General features: G+C 35.3%; 1 protein-coding gene across 1 annotated transcript in view; it reads left to right on the forward strand.

Moving 5' to 3' along the window:
- Positions 1-17,111, forward strand: part of ADAMTS6 (ADAM metallopeptidase with thrombospondin type 1 motif 6) — a 151,235-nt gene that overhangs the window by 25,295 nt on the left and 108,829 nt on the right. Inside the window, exons 2-3 of the mRNA XM_083356960.1 lie at positions 4,249-4,591; positions 5,450-5,817. Coding sequence (XP_083213086.1) covers positions 4,495-4,591; positions 5,450-5,817 — 465 coding nt within the window. The 5' untranslated portion in view covers positions 4,249-4,494. The remainder of the gene's footprint in view (positions 1-4,248; positions 4,592-5,449; positions 5,818-17,111) is intronic.

Below are 17,111 nucleotides of genomic sequence, written 5' to 3' on the forward strand. Positions count from 1 at the left end.
TTATATTGTCTAAAATTGCCCCTAAGGATTCAAAATTGCTGATCATTGGGACTTAGCTTATAGTTTGAAATACACAGAAAGCTTTTATTAAAAGTCAAAACAAATTTTGAATGAATAAAATGAATGCCATTTCAAACACTACAAAATAAATTGAATGTAACTTAAGCAAGTTAATGCTTTGCGTTTTCTCTACAGCGCTCTCTGTAACATGTCATAAGGGGGAAAATTAATTAAATATATTGTTTACCTTAATTATGTTTCAAAGTCTGTTGCATATACAATTAGCGTATCTTCAAATCTTGTAATATGCAAAATGTTTTATCATTTATTTACTTTTTATCTTAGCTTTGTTTTTTAAAAAAGTCTACTCAATTTTAAAAATTTTAAATTTTAAAATTCTAAATTTTGAAATTTAATTAGAAAAATAAAATGCTTGACAGAATAAGAATGTTTAAGCAATGACAAAAAGATATAAAGCAGGGGTGTCAAGCTGCCAGCCCAAGGGCCGGTTTTATTATACCGAAGCCGCGCCCACCCCATTGCCGGCAGTGCAAAAAGAGTTGCGATACATCAAGACACGTCACGTCACATGGCAAGTTTGACACCCGTGATATAAAGGAAGGAGCCAAATAGTTCCCTTAGAGTAGGGATTGCTACAACTTAAAAACATTCATTGAAAAAAGTTTCTCACATTTCTTCATACTGTGTTTCCTTGAAAATAAGACCTGTTCTTCTTATTATTTTTTTGCTTCCAAAAGAAGCACCAGGTCTTATTTTCGGAGGGTGTCTTTTCCACTCACCTCGGCCACAGCCCCGACAGCCCCGCCCAGATGGCCCACTTCTTCTGCAGCTGAAGGAGCAGCTTCATTCTGCAGCTGAGAATGGAACTCCGGCCTGCATTTCACAGTCAGAGGATTTTCTGGAAGGCTTCTGCAGTCAAGAACCAAGCTATGGATTGAATCCATAGCTCAGCTGCAGAGGCCTTCTGGAAAGTCCTCTGACTACAAAATGCAGGCTAGGCGACATCACAGAAGAAGTGGGCCAGCAGGAGAGGCAGGTGTCAATTCAAGGGAGGCCTGATAAGTGGTGTGGGGGCGGCTCCACCCCCCAACCCTGCCCTAACTTGATTTTTAGGCCAGTGCCTTGCCCCCAAACTAGGGCTTATTTTTGGGGTAGGGCTTATATTAGGCCCACCCCCCAAAATCAAGCTAGGGTAGATCTTACTTTTGGGGAAACACAATAAAACATACCTCATAGATAGGATATGTAAGATAATCTTTGGGAAGAAAGAGAGAGGGGGAGGGAGGGAGAGAGGGAGGGAAGGAAGGAAGGAAGGAAGGAAGGAAGGAAGGAAGGAAGGAAGGAAGGAAGGAAGGAAGGAAAGATTTGTGAAGAGACATGCTTAGGAGTTTAGAAAAGATGTAGACTTGTTTATAATTCAAAACATCCTGTATGTGCAGACAGACTGCTCCAGGATAAATATATTGTTCTGACATTTGTCTGACTTAAAACCATGAATTTCTGTTATAATATTAATTTAATGTTTTCTTTGTTTTGTTTTGACTACAAGTAGCTTCACATTCTCAAATCTTAGACAGCTGTTGTGGATTAGGATAAAATACTTGGAGACTAGTATTTTAAAAGAAACCAAACAAAATTACAATTTTGTGGGCTTTTTTGGCAATTTTTGTTTTATAGCAATTGTTTTTTGTTATAAAAGGGCCAACTCCTTAAACATGTTAAATACGTACTTGACAGTTGCAAGTATACAACTTTTTATGTGTATGATTTTTGATATTATTTGTATAATTTGAAATAGACTAAATGCCTTTTTTCTCTTGCTAAATGTCAGTAGATACTTTGAGTAAATAAAGTATACAAGATAATGCTTGCATAACAGCATTAAATAATTTTAAGATAAAAAAACGCTGCTCTCCATTGCTGAAACCATTTGAAATTTAAGCATACTCTAAATGGAAACGTAGAATATCCTGGTTTTGAAATATATGTAATGGACATAAAATACAATTTAGCAAGGCTGGAGACAAGGTAGGAACAGTCATTACTTTTAAGATGAGAGACGATATAATACAGTGGTTAGATTATTTGAAGAAGATCCGAGTACAAGTCCAGTTTCAGCCATTCAGGTTCCCTGGGGGATCGTCAGCAATCCTACATTTGCAGCCCAACCCTCAAGATTGCTTTTAGTGAGAAAAAAATTAACAGAATCAAATACTATGCTTTCTTAAGCAGCTACAGAAATGTTGGCAAATCTAATGAATAATGGCATAAATATGATATTTGTAGAATGAGGTCTATCATTTTGCTATCTCTTGTATTTAAGATATGCTTGTCATGGACATGCTAACTTCAAGCAAAAATAAGTGTGTTTTTTCTTGAAGCCTACTCAGTTCTGTGAAATATTTCCCAGAATGATTTGTTGAGTCCTGGCCTGATATGGCCAGCCTAGCCAAACCAAACCAAACCAAACCAAACCAATGGTTTCTTCAATTGTTCATTAGGCTTCCAACAGCCTGAAGTCTTCCAGATATAGGTGTTTTTCCAGGCAAACAATATACAGCATTATTTTAGAGTAAGGTTACTTACAGTGATATCTTTTGGGAAGAATCTGCTATCTTTGTTGAAGCTGTATGTCAATTGTAAAATATACCTGACTGTATATCTAGAACCCTGCTCACATTCTGCTGAGCTTTCTCCAAATCTATGTTAACTTACTCCCAATGATTGGGTTATTCCCTAATAGGGATGATCTATTAAAAAGGCCTTTTCCTCTCCAGTGAGGAGCTACCCTAACCCTTCCACTGTAAGATGTTGAGTGGAAGGAGTGACATTGGATAACTAAAACAATGTCATGTTTTTGTTTTCCAAAATGAAAAAGAAACAGAATTCCATACTACTTAATACAGAATTGAAAAAGAAAATTTAATAACAAAACCAAAAACAATTGGAAGTTTTTATCAGAGCTTGATTTAATGGACTTTGCAGTAAGCAAAATCTATTGTGGATGTGAAAAATGATGTTGCCTATGTGTACAATTCCATTTCTCATACAATACATTTTGGATTTAATAGGCCTATTAACCTCTTAAGCTGAGAGCTTACTACATATGAATGCTTAGGTGAATGTAGAGAGAAATGTAAACATTTGAAGCATCTTTGTGGTGGCAGCCGGTAGTAGATGTACTGTCTTTGCTCAATTTCTGGAAAGGTGTGAAAAACATGGCTCTTGCTTAAGACTCAGACAGAATCATACAGCCATGGGGCTGGTTAGTGCCCAAAAAGACCTGAGCCCACTTTTTAATTAATTTTACATTGATTTTTAACTCATCCTTGCCTTATTTTAAATTTTATATACTGTTTTTATGGTTTCATTTCATCTGTATACTGTCCAGAGTCTCTCTATGACAGGGGTGTCAAACTGCCAGCCCGTGGGCCGGACGCGTCATCCGGAAGCCATGCCGCCCCATTGCCAGCAATGTCAAAACAGTCCCGATACATCTCGCGACATCACGTGACGTCGCGAGTTTGACATGTCTGCTCTATGAGGTTTTAAAAAATAGATAAATGAACAAATAATCATTTTTTCTAACCAGAATCACATCTAAACAGATGGTAATCTTATAGGAAAAATGTAGTTAGTATAGATAATAAATTATAAATTATAAATAAATCTGAATCAAATTATCCTTCATTGGGAAGTTTTCAAACTCTTTTTCAGTTTTTCACATAGGGAAAGTTCCAACACTTTTAAATACTACTTGACAATGAAAGATTCTTTTGAGTCTCCCAAAGCTGTTATAACAAATCTAATATATAAGAACAAGAATTGAATTGACATGTTATGCTGATTTACACCTTCCATTGGAAATATGGTTGATAACTCAAACTGGAACCCATTGATAGCACTTTTCAATGTCATCAAACAGCAGGAACTAAATATTAAGGTATAGGAGGCACTATACTAAACTTTACAATTCTAACCCCATATTGGTTGACACAATTGTAAGCAGATTGGAATATATTTTCTGGAAATGCCTAATTAGTCAAGGTTTTTTTGTTTGAAACGCTGAAGAATTTGGAATTTTATATTGAACTCAGCTATTACAATGAAAAACAAAATTCAGCTAAAAAGAATGCTGCAGACTTATTACAGTTAACAAGAATATTGATAATGCAGTGATTAGGATAGTGTGTGATAATGATTTTCAATGTTGTTTGTGCTTTTCAGGTAAAGAAATGGACATTTATTGACTATTCATTTTAACGCCTCACTGCAATATGAAGGAATAATTTTTAAATTTGCTTTTTTGACTGAAAATGTCTGCAAATATAGGAAAGAAACTATGTTATTTCAAAATATCTATCAAGAAGTGGAACAAGAAGTAGCAGAAGAAATATAATATTTTCTGGTTATGGTGTAGTTCTGGAGTAGAGTTAAAACTATAGTACATAGGTAGCCTACATCTTCTAAATTATGGAAATTTTGTGGAAGACGTTGACCTGGATTTTGTGCTTAATTATGGTATTATCAGAATATCACGGTGACAGCAGGCTTTCATATAGTTCTCAAGGTAGGGATCAAATGTTTTAAGCTAATGTCTTTTGACCCATATTTAATTTGGTTACAGTCCTAAATTGCTTATTTTTGAATATGCCCCAATGAACTCAATTTACTTCTGAGTGTTCATATATACAAATCACTTTATTAAAAAATATTTATATATTTGAGAGAAAATTTAAATGAATTGCGATTTAGTTATTTTCTCTCAGGGCATCTAAATAAAATTTAAAACATTTAGTTAGGCAAAAAATTTTTAATTTGTTACATATTAATAAATCCTTAGCATTCAATTATTGTTGAAGTAACATGAAGTAATATTAAAGGTCCTATCTGCATTATAAGACATAAAGTAAGCTTCTTTGCATGTTGACTCCCTAGTTAACTTGAATGGGGGTGATAGATATATATGAACACCTGCAAATATTTAATTCTTTTTACTGCGGTTTATTTGGGAATCCTTTGTGACATAGAGGATTACACAAGGATTATATACAATTGTATACTTTATTTTGATGACAAAATTAAGGCATTTAAACTGAGACATTATTTATATTTCTAATTGTTTGAAATCAGTGGGAATTTTTGATATTGAACTAGCCTTTAGTTATTTATCAAATCCTTGTTATGCAAATTATTTTTATAGACAACAAAAATAACAAATCATAGCAGCAAATATATAATAAAACAGATTTTTTTTCACTAATGCTAGCTAATATTTTCTTTAAAAAAATGCTGATTCTTAAACTGAAGTTGCTTGGATATCATAACATGTAAATAATGTTGTATTATTTATTCCTTTTGGTGTCCTTTTATATTTTCTTCTTTTTTATGCCTGTTTCTTGGATTGGTTTACCATGTGATTTGAAAGAGGAATTCCTGTCTTATCTTGAACACTATCAACTAACAATCCCAATAAGGGTTGACCATAATGGAGCCTTCCTCAGCTTTACTGTGAAAAATACTAAATCCAGCGGAAGAAAGAAGAGAAGTACTGAGTTTTATGACCAAGAACTGGCAGTTTCTAAATTATTTTTTAAACTTTCTGCCTACGGCAAGCACTTTCATTTAAACTTGAGTCTCAACACAGATTTGGTCTCCAAACACTTCACAGTAGAATATTGGGGTAAAGATGGACCTCAGTGGAAGCATGATTTTTTAGACAACTGTCACTATACAGGATATTTACGTGGCCAGCATGGTACATCTAAAGTAGCAATAAGCAACTGCAATGGTCTGGTAAGTGCAAATTATATACTTTAGATTGTCAATATTCTGAATTGTTTAATTTTGCAGAAAGAAAGACACTGTATCCATACTCATACTCTATTTTAACATCATTGTGGTACTGAAAAAATTAAGAATATTTGTATCAGTTTAAAATTTTAGTGAAGCATTAGCAAGTAAAGTGATTATTTTATCTAATATTACCCTTCCCCCTATTTTATATGTCCCCCACTGATACTTGTATGAAACTTTATGATTATTTCTGTTGCAGGTAATAATCCTGTAAACTCTGTTGAATGAGGTGGGCAAAATGAGGAAAAATAACACCTTTATAAATTTATGTGGACTAAGCATATTAAATGTATGAAAAAGAAAGTTAAGAAAGTTACTCTGACATACAAGGATATATGGAATCTTTTATTAGATTTTATTTTTAATGTGTCTCCTTCGAGTTCAAGCCAAACATGTAACATATGTACACTAGAAACGTAGAAGCAATATATTTAAAAATATTGAAAAATTAAAAACAGCATTATTTTTATTAAGTAAATTACATCCCAATGGTAACAGGAACATAAAACTGATTGATAGACCATGAACAATGCTGTTCTATACTATACATATGTGCTCAGGAATAAATCCCACTGAATTCAAAGGAATTATTGGCAGAAAAATAGGTATAGGATTACTGTACAGACTAAATCTTTTTATTTGCTCATTCTTTCAGTTTTCTTAGGTGATTGATTAATTTACAAAGTGATACAGATGCTCTATATAAAAGAAAAATGAGTAAATCATTATAGCTCCATATAACCCTTACTATCTGGCTCAGAATGAAACCTCTGTCCAGATCTTTTTCTTCAGTGTAACAAAGTTAGAAAGTCAGACATTGAGTTGGTAGGGAAGGCTCAGATGTGACACTGGACCAATACAGCCCAAAGTCGCTATATCAGTGACATGGGAGGGCATAAAAAAATAAATAAGAAGATATCAGTCAGAGTCCAGGTTTCTTAGAAATGACTATTAAGAGCAGATGTGGAGAACAATTGCCACTTTATGACTTATGGACTTCAACTCCCAGAATTCCTGAGCCAGGACCATAGTTACCAACCCTGATTTAGACAATGGTAGGTATGGAGTAGCACCATACTATCTAAGGAAACATACAATCTTCCCATCGTCCTGTGCACTCCCACAGGGAGGACCTTCTCAGGGTACCGCCGGTTAATGAATGCCGACGGGTTATTCCCAGGGGAAGGGCGTTCTCTGTGGGTGCGCCTGCCCTATGGAACCAACTACCTACGGAACTTAGGACTGCCCCTGACCTTCGCTCATTTTGCCGGGACCTGAAAACTTGGCTCTTCGAGCTGTTTGGCCCAGACTGAGGGGTTTTTAATTTTAATTGGGTTTTAGATTTACTTGGGGCTTGAATTTAATTAATTGTTTTAATTGATTTTAATTTTTGTATTTTATGGTTTTAACTGCCCTGTAAACCGCCCTCAGTCCTACGGGAATAGGGCGGTATACAAATTCAATAAAAATAAATAAATAAATAAATAAATAAATAAATAAATAAATAAATAAGTCAAGTTTCCAACGTATGGCTGCTAACATCGAATGTTATTGCTTGACACCATACAGATCTGATGCCCAAACGAGGTATGCTATATCTACCAGGGCCAACCTTGCTAAGTGAGATACACATCTCCTTATTTTAAAAATGTTCAATAGTACAGATATAGGTATGGTACACTTAATGGTATTTTAAAAAATACATATGGTAAAAATATGGTGCACATTGTTTTTACTGATAGTTAATGTAGTGTATTCTTTTCTTAACTCAGGGCAGCAGCAGCAAATCCTTTTGTATCTTTCTCAGATTTATTTATTTATTGACATTTATTTTACAATCCCTTTATCCTGATTTATATCCATTCTACTTGCAAGGACTCTGCTGTTCTGAGATAAGCACTATATTCCATGTCTTTGTGGTGGCATGTGACTTCTTGCAAATATTTTATAAACTGAGCTGATTAATTTTTGGCTTAGCTATGGATTCATTGCTAATATGTAAAGATACAAGACAATGACATCTACTCTCCTTTACTATTTGTAATTGCTCTTGAAGATTTGAGGACAAGATCTGAACAGTCAAACAAATTAGTGGGATCAAAATTCAGGGTAAGGATACAAAAAGAAATGCTGACAGATGATGTAATATTAACAATTATATAACCACAAGGCTGCATAAGACAGTTGATGAAAACAGTAAAACACTTGGGCCATTTCTTAGGTTGCCAAATTACTGAAAAGAAAGCAAAAATAATAATGAGATACTTAACCTCTGAGAACCTGTGTGAAAAAAGAAACTGGTTGTGGTATAACAAAAAACCCAGTGATATACTTGAGACTATATTTGAAAGGATGGAACAAAGACATACTTCAAAAAATGTATAATAATTTAAAGCAGTTTGGTCTAGTGCAGTGATGGTGAACCTTTTAGAGTCTGAGTGCCCAAACTGCAACCCAAAACCCACTTATGTATCATCGGGTGCTGGGTGGGCGTGGCCCATTGGGTGGGCGTGGCCGCAGTGGTAACTGCCGACTGGGTGGGACTAAAAAGTTCAATCATTTCCAACTTTGTGAGATATTTTTTCTTCCCCGTGAGAAGTTGAAATTGATTGATTGAACCTTTTTTTTTGCACACAACAGTGGAGGCCTAAAGCGAAAAGGTTTTATAAAACCCAGCTAAAGGCCTAGGACTGGGGCGACAGCGCATGTGCCCACAGAGAGGGCTCTGCATGCCACCTGTGGCACGCATGCCATAGGTTCACCACCATGGGTCTAGTGGTTAAGGCACCAGGAAGCTGTGAGTTCTAGTTCCATCTTAGGTATGAAAGTTGGCTGGATAACTTTGGGCAGTTCTCAGTACAGTTCGCCTCAAAGGGTTGTTTGTGCGGAAAATAGAAGTAAGCAGTATTAGGTAGGTTCTCTGCCTTGAGTTATTTATAAAAAAGGCAGGATAAAAAATGTAAAACTATCCCTTGATATGTGGAAAAAATCAAAACTTTATAAACTAGAACTTACTTTGATAGTAAAAATGAATATACCACCTAATATGAATTTCCTATTCCAAATAGCATCAATTCCAATCTCAGACAAAACTTTCTGTATCTTGCAAAGAATAATCTATAGATATATATGGAGTGGGAAGCATAAGAGAGTAAGATTCAAAATTTCATAAGATTAAATAGAAAGAGGAGGACTTTCATCTCTAACCTTAAATTATATTATTGAGGAAGCTGCCTATTATGGATAACAGAATGGATAAAATTCCCAAACAGCAGAATATGAGTTACATGGAAAGAGGTGTCTTAGTGAACTTCATAAGTGTCTTGTATATAGGAAGAAAAGAAAAAATATTGAAGAGAAATATTATAAGATGTTTTTAAAAATATTTTTCTAAAAACAAGGATAATAGTGTCACTGCCAAATGCCTTTTATCGTATAACAAAATCAAAAATAGTGGTGGTACATTCAGGGCAAGTGCATCTGCGATTCCTTTCATCTCAGCATGTCTGGCGTAGTTCAGTGCAACACTTGTTTTGCAGCTGTCTTTCGCAGCACTCTTTTCAAACTGGGAAACTGTCCTATCTGTACACAAATTACTAGTCTACAAGGACAGATTATTCATCTAGGGTCTGTAATCTGTGCTCTTCAGGCAGAAATTAGGTGTTCAGTTCAGCCCTCCTACTCTACTGAGCCTCCACGGTATCAGCCCCCTCTACCACAAAGATCCTCAGGAGAAGTGTGGACAACCATGGGATCTGTGTGGACAACCATGGGATCTGGCAGGGTGAGAGCTGTGAACCATAAACTCAAAGCTTTAGCTGTGTCCCTGCATAACAGATACAGTGCCCTTGCTGACCTTAACAGGGACATTAAGGAAACAGGTCAAGGTAATTGTGATGATAACTCAAATAAGCAGGGGACCATGGTCCAAGATGAACTTGTTTTTGACAGGGAGAAGTGCGAATCAGGTATTACACATCAGTCATGCAAGAAAAGAAAGGTACCCAAAAAGAGAAGCCACCTTCTGGTTGGTGATTCAATTATAAGGGATGTAAATTTAGGAAAGGATACAGAGGTTTCAAAAGAGGTCAGGTGTCTTCCAGGTGCTACTGCCAGTAGGGACAATAAGCGTATTTTCAAAATAGTCAACAATGCCAGCAAAGCAAATATTTGAGATGAGGGAGGGAGAAAAACAGGCAAGAAACGCAGCTGGGGAAGTGTCATCCTTCGTGAGGAATGAAGAAATGCACCATCGCCTGGAAGTGGCCAGCACATGCCCCTCACCTACTTCACATATCCGGCTTGGTGGGCTCTTGGGGAGGGGATGCCATGAACAGCATGAGAGTCGATGTTACCTGCGCAATGCTGCCCAGCCCCCAGCCCGCCCAATTTTGGTAGGCAGCGGGGCGCTCTCCACACAGTGCTGAGTGGCTGAGCCAGGTGGCATGAATCTGAAGAGAACCGCAACGCTGCCCAGGCCCTAGCCTGCCCAAAGTAGGCAGGGCCATGTGCTGGCCACTTCCAGGTGATGGTGCATTTCTTCATTCCTCACAAAGGGTGATACCTCCCCAGTGTGCGCCCAGGGGGAAGTGCCGATGCGGCAGGGGCTGGTCCCTCACTGTTTCCAGACAGCCTTGTGGAGCTAAGACTGAATGTATTTCAGCATAGACGGCCACCATGAAATTGTACATTGGCCCCCGGCCAGCCTGGGCTGGGGCCAAGGCAGCGGGGGCCGTTCCCTCACTGTTTCCAGGATGGGTTTGCAGGCCACATGAAACCACTTTGTGGGCCGGATCCGGCCCCCGAGCCTTGTGTTTGACATGTCTGGTATAGGGTTTCCTGCCTGAGCAGGAGGTTGGACTAGATGACCTCCAAGGTCCCTTCCAACTTCTTCTTCTTCTCCTTCCAACTACTTCTTCTTCTTCTTCTTCTTCTTCTTCTTCTTCTTCTTCTTATTATTATTATTATTATTATTATTATTATTATTATTATTATTACTACTACTACTACTACTACTACTACTACTACTACGTCTTCAAGGACAACTACAGTAAGAAAAATTTAATCATATATGCCAATACTGTGCATCCAGACTCAGAATTTAGACTGCAGACATAGCAAGAACTACTCAATGAAGACAGAAACTTACCATGATTGATGTATTTGGAATTTGCTGGAAAATGAAAAGTAATCTCAAAGAAAAAGGAGGAACCTTGAGAAAGATCACACAATTTGAGCATTTATACAAAACCATTATAATCTATTACAATCTCTCTATATATGGTTTTTAAAATATGATATGGAGATGCAAAATTGGCTCAGAATTTCAAGTCATAATCTCAGTAGAACAATGTGAATGGCTATGGGAAAAAATCAATATAATTTACTCCAAACTATAATTTGAGGAAAAATTGTTATAAAATGTATTACAGATAGTACATAGCCCCATTAATAATAATGGTTCATTTAACAAGAAATGTTGAAACACTATAACAGAGAAAGAACATTTTACTATATTTGATAGTCATTTAAAAAACCTCAGAATTACTGAAAGGAAATACATCATATTATTCAGAAGTTTTTATGAATAATATTTAATGCTTTATTAGGAATAATTCCAGAAAACACAAATGAAAATTATCACAATTTACTAAGATAGATGCTGACAGCTGCAACAACAAATTTGGCACAATATTGGTAAAGTGAAACTTTTCTAATTACAGTATATAAGATTGGGATACCAAAACTGGAGAACATACAGAAATAGCAAAAGTGATATTATATACTTACAAGAGAAGTATAATTTAATTTAATCTAAAATGGCTCCTTTCTTTACAACATATTGCAGTTCTTTAATTGTAAAATTAAGAGACTAATGAAAATATATGAAATAACTATTTGAGGGAACACCTGCTGCCGGCATCAAACGCCCTTCGCCCAGTGCGCTCCCACAGGGAGGGTCTGCTCAGGGTCCCGCCGGTAAGAGATTGCCGGCGGGTGACACCCAGGGATAGGGTGTTCTCAGTGGGAGCGCCTGCCCTCTGGAACCAGCTGCCGGTGGAGCTGAGGACTGCCCCCGACCTCCGATCATTCCGCCGGGGCCTGAAGACCTGGCTCTTTGAGCTCTCGGGCCCAGGCTGAGGAGAAATTTATTTTAATTGGGGTTTTTAATAGTACAGGGTTGATTTAATATTTTTTAAATTGGTTTTTAACTTTTGTATGGTTGATTTTTAACTCCCTGTAAACCGCCCTGAGTCCTCAGGGAAAGGGCGGTATATAAATGCAATAAAATAAATAAATAAATAAACTACACTATGTACTATATGCAATAGAGGACTAATATTTGGGAATGGTTAGCAGTTGGGAAGATAAATGGAAGGGAAGGGGAACTGAATTATCAAAAGTTTTTTGATAAACAATTTACTTTCATTTTATTAGTAGTTGATTATATTTTGGTTTGTTTTTTGTTTCTTAATTTTTGTGTGTGATTACTTTAAATTATTTGTCTAATCTTATTAATACATTATTTTTTAAACGTTTGGTTGCAGAATGTAGTAAGAACTGTATAGGAGGGAAATAAAGCACGTGTGAAAATAAATAAACACTTATATTCAATATTGAACAGGGAGTAAATTAATGATGTATGATGTCCTGTTGGTTGTTTAACATATTTATTGATAACTATTTAAAGAATACTTGTGATAAAGAGATGTTTGTAAATATATTGTCCTTTTGTATGCAGGTAGTGCCACATTGTTGGCTGAAAACCTGATAGCAAATTTTAAACAGGATATATGATGAAGTTCATGGAAATTAAAATTAATGTTTCAAAGACAAGGGACTAGGTTTGATAGGTTTTTGGAGTGAACATTTGCAAATTATATACAAATGCCAAAGAACTAGAGTAAGTAGATGCATCAGTGTATATAGGAATAAACTTAACAATACACACCTACACGCTATTTCCTTTTGAGAGAGGTTAAGATTGTAAATGCTGATAGAACAATAGTGGGCAGTACATGATTGCAATGAATGAATGTTTATCAAAAATAACAAAAATGGCTATGTATAGTAAGAGTGGTTATTAATGAGAGACAGAGAAAAGTAGACTGAATGTACTAGGAATGGGGTACTGACAGTCCATTGTAAACAAGAAGAGATAGAGATAGGAATGAATGACTATTGAATGAATGTGGATTGAATGAATGAATGAGTGACGAGACTTTCATAAATAAATAAATGAACCAATATAATGCTTTCAACTTATTTGTTTAACTGGGTCCTCTTTCTCTAGTTTTAGAATGTATTGAGTACAGATCATGTTTTTAGGTCATATTTCTATAGAAATATTGAAAATTCAAAATGGTTCATATAGTTTTATGTGGTGATCGTATGTATGTCTGTATGTTTGTATGTGTGTATGTATGTATGTGTGTATGTATGTATGTATTCAGGGACATTTCAAACACTATGCTATTATTCCTTTCATTCAATTTGTACAGGTATTCCGTTAGGACTCCCAGCAGTTCAAAATGCTGTGCAAATAAAACATCCACTGTAGCTAAATAGTTTGCCTGCAGTAAGAATTTAGATAAAAGTTTCATAAATTTCTGGTGTGGTATAGTCATTATTACATTATTCTTCACTTTCAGTAGGTCTTTTCTATATGGATCAATTCTGGCTTCCAGCTGATGTGGTCAGATGTTCAATGAAAACATCTGAAATGCCTATATCACATTGGCAACATCTGTATAATTTTACAGATGTTTTTATTGGACAGAACCTTTTTATGGAGAAAGTAGTATAAGCTCCTCTTATGAACTGCACAATGCAATTTCCTAATACTAGCAAATCTGTTGGCACAACTCTTTGGCCTACAAACATGCAAACTGGGAATGAAAATAACTGTTTTTTCAGTATTAGTGGTAATAAATCACAGCCAAAGGGATAATCCAAGGATAAGCTGTATTTTTTGTAAGTGATAATTTGCTGTCACAATTCTGTGTTATTTCAGGAGTGAGTCTTATATAGAAATAGACTTGTACAGTTGTACTATAATTCAAATCTAAAAATAACTGTAAAGCACTTGGTTAGAAAATGGTAAAAGAGCACCATGTTTGGAGAATGACCACTGCTTATTACTGTAGTAAATCTAAGTATCATCCATAATGTGAGACAATCATGGTTGGTTTGCATATAGGTCTCTTAAACTTTCATAAATTTTCTACAAATAGGATTACTCATTATGATTCCAAAATGTTAGAATTAGGTTTCTCTCTATTTTTAATTAATCCTTATTCTTTTGCAACACTGATCAGCATAGTTGCAGCTTTATTAAATTTCTCTTGAATTACTTTTCAAAGCAACAATTCCAATGAAGTGGACGCTTTAAGTTTACTAGCCTGAAGAAGAAGAAGCATCTTTACAGACCCTTCCTAAGGGCCATGAAATAAATATGGAATATACAATACACAGGCAAGATTAATAAAGAATTCATTTTTCTATTCTTATGACAAAAATACCAGTCAAATGGCACACTATATATTTATGAATTTTGAATCATTGTATGTAAAGGGGAAAAAGGAAGAGGGCTGGGAATTCTGGAATTATAGCTCAATACATTCAAGAAGTTAAATAAAAGAGGAATAGATAATCTGATGGGGTTTTTTTAAATAGAGAAAAGTTTTGGTGTAGTGGTTAAAGCTCCAGGCTAGAAACTAGGAAATTCTTGGGTTCTACTCTTGCCTTAGTCATGAAAACCAGCTGGGTGACTTTGGGCCAGTCATTCTCTCTAAGTCCAACCCTCTCACAGAGTTGTTGTTGTGGGGAAAATAATTTGCAACCTTGAGTTATTTATGCAATAAAGGCGGGATAGAAATAAATAAATAATAGGCTTTCCTTACGAAAAAAAGTGAATATAAAAAGTATGTGGCCTTTTTGTGGCCAATCATAATGTGCAACCATTTTGAAGGACAGGACTGGTTTTAGGAGATACCTGCCATTCTCTAAATAGTCATTTCTTGATTTCCAGTAACATTACTGTAACATGCAATCAATTAGTGGTGTCTGTCAACAGTTTTTTAAGATGTGTGGACTTCAGTTTCCAGAATTTCCACAGTAAGCTTGTTGACTGGAGGAATGCTGGCAGTTGAGATCCACACTTCTTAAAGTTGAGAAATAAACTTAAGACATCACAATCTTCCCAGTCATATTTTAGTTTATGATATTTGTGTTTTCTACTTTTAAGAAAATGGGGCTAATTTCTCTTCAGACCTCATTTTCACTGATCTTGGCATAATATAAATGATCTCACTTGCCTCCTAACATTTCTGTGAGGATAAAAAAAAGTTTTATTGCAATGATTTCACACTTAACCATAAACTGTAGTTCACGATAATTTTTATTCGGAGTAGATCTCAGTGTGCTTGGTTGTGTGGCTCTTGTACAGAGCAGCTGTTCTGTTAGTTGTCAGTACTCAATTAATTATCCTAATAGAATAAATAAAGGTCTGTATAGATAGGATTTATTTTTCTATCTGTGTGAGTAGATTGGATAATTTTATTTTAAAACCCCATATCTTAATGCATAAACATATTCAGTTAAAGAGTGCTAATTTATCTGTAACTTTTTCCTTCAGCGAATTTTAATCATTCCCTGTATTACCGGTAATTGGAAAAGGCTGAGGAGAGGGAAAAAAGAGGAACTTCTCTTTAAATAAACAAGATTCCTCAGGGGTATAAGAAAATCTTCATTTTAGGGGACCTCTTCTCCGTCTGTCATGAATTGGTGAAAGTTGTGGAGCTGAGAGAAAGAGGTAACTTTTTCTATCAGAGGTTGCCCTATGAATTATACAGATAGTCCTCATTTAGCATCTACAAGTGAGACTTGGAAGTGGTCACTACAGGTGGCAACTTGGGTTGGTTTTTGTTTCATTTATCAATTTGTATGCGATAACTTGAGGCAGCTTGCGCAATAGTATTGGGACATCAAGTAAAAAAGAAATTAACAAATTAGCCAAAATGAAAACTAGAATACAAGATTATTATCTTTTTAAAGATAAATTGGTTAATCATTCAGATGACTAAGTTATTCAGCATAAAATATAAATTATAGTCAAAGAAACAACTAGGATTGTTTTCATAAACTGCATCATATACCCATAGTTTTTAGTTTTTTTCAGTATTTTCCTTTGACACATTCATAAGTACTTATTTTATTTTGTAATGTATTTATGCTTTTAAAGAAAGAAAATACTGTTTTGTTCTAGTGATGGGCTTTAATATAGTATCCATATGTGTTTCAGGGAGGTTGATTTTTTTGGTTCAGTAATTCTTAATGATTTCTGCATTTGTTAGTCCTATGAATTAATTGAAAGAGAAAACCATTGAAATATATTCTTGAACAAGCCAAAACATTCTTTACTTTTCATTTCTACGTCAAAAGCTAAACTGAAGTAATGGCTTTCATGATTTTCCTGTTATTTTTATGTCCTGTGTTTATCAGTGAAAGTTCTAAGATGAATTTTAGGTATTTAATATGCTTAATGTATTTCCGCTATAACACTCAAACAGTAACAGTCAAATCTAAACAAGTAATAAAATAAATTAATTATCAGTTCATTGTAGAAATTGAGGATTACATCTCTATTTTGATGATGTGCTGGTTTGTGCAGCAGTTGTGATTGGAATTTGAACAGTTTCTATAAGCAGTCTAAATAACATGAATAATTTTGGTAGTTTTTGTTCGGTCAAAACAATACATTTTTCTTCTTAATACATTGCTTTGAATACTTTTGTAATTCAAATATTTACGGTATCTTATGACTGTGCTATAATTGTAGCTATTTTAATATATTAATTTTAATTTGGTGAAAGTCTTTGACTGACATTATCTGAGTTTGGAAGTTACAGTAAGCATGGTCCAGCCTGGTTTGTATTTGGATGAGGCAATACTAAAATGTAGGCTAGTATGGGAAGTTGGAAAGCATCTTGGAAGAAGATAATTGCAAAACACTTCCATAGTATTGCTTGTATCCAAGTCACCTAGACTTGAGTTCAGCTTGGAGACTTAATCTTTTATGGTATATTATAATGAATGATCTATAGTAGGGATGTCAAACTACCAGCCCTTGGACCGGTTGCATCATGCAGAGGCTGCACCCACCTCAGCTCTGGCAATGTGAAAAAAGTCACGATATGTCGCGACACATCACTTGATGCAGCGAGTTTGACACC

This window comes from Vipera ursinii, assembly GCF_947247035.1.
Source record: "Vipera ursinii genome assembly, chromosome: 2".
Lineage (NCBI taxonomy): Eukaryota > Metazoa > Chordata > Lepidosauria > Squamata > Viperidae > Vipera > Vipera ursinii.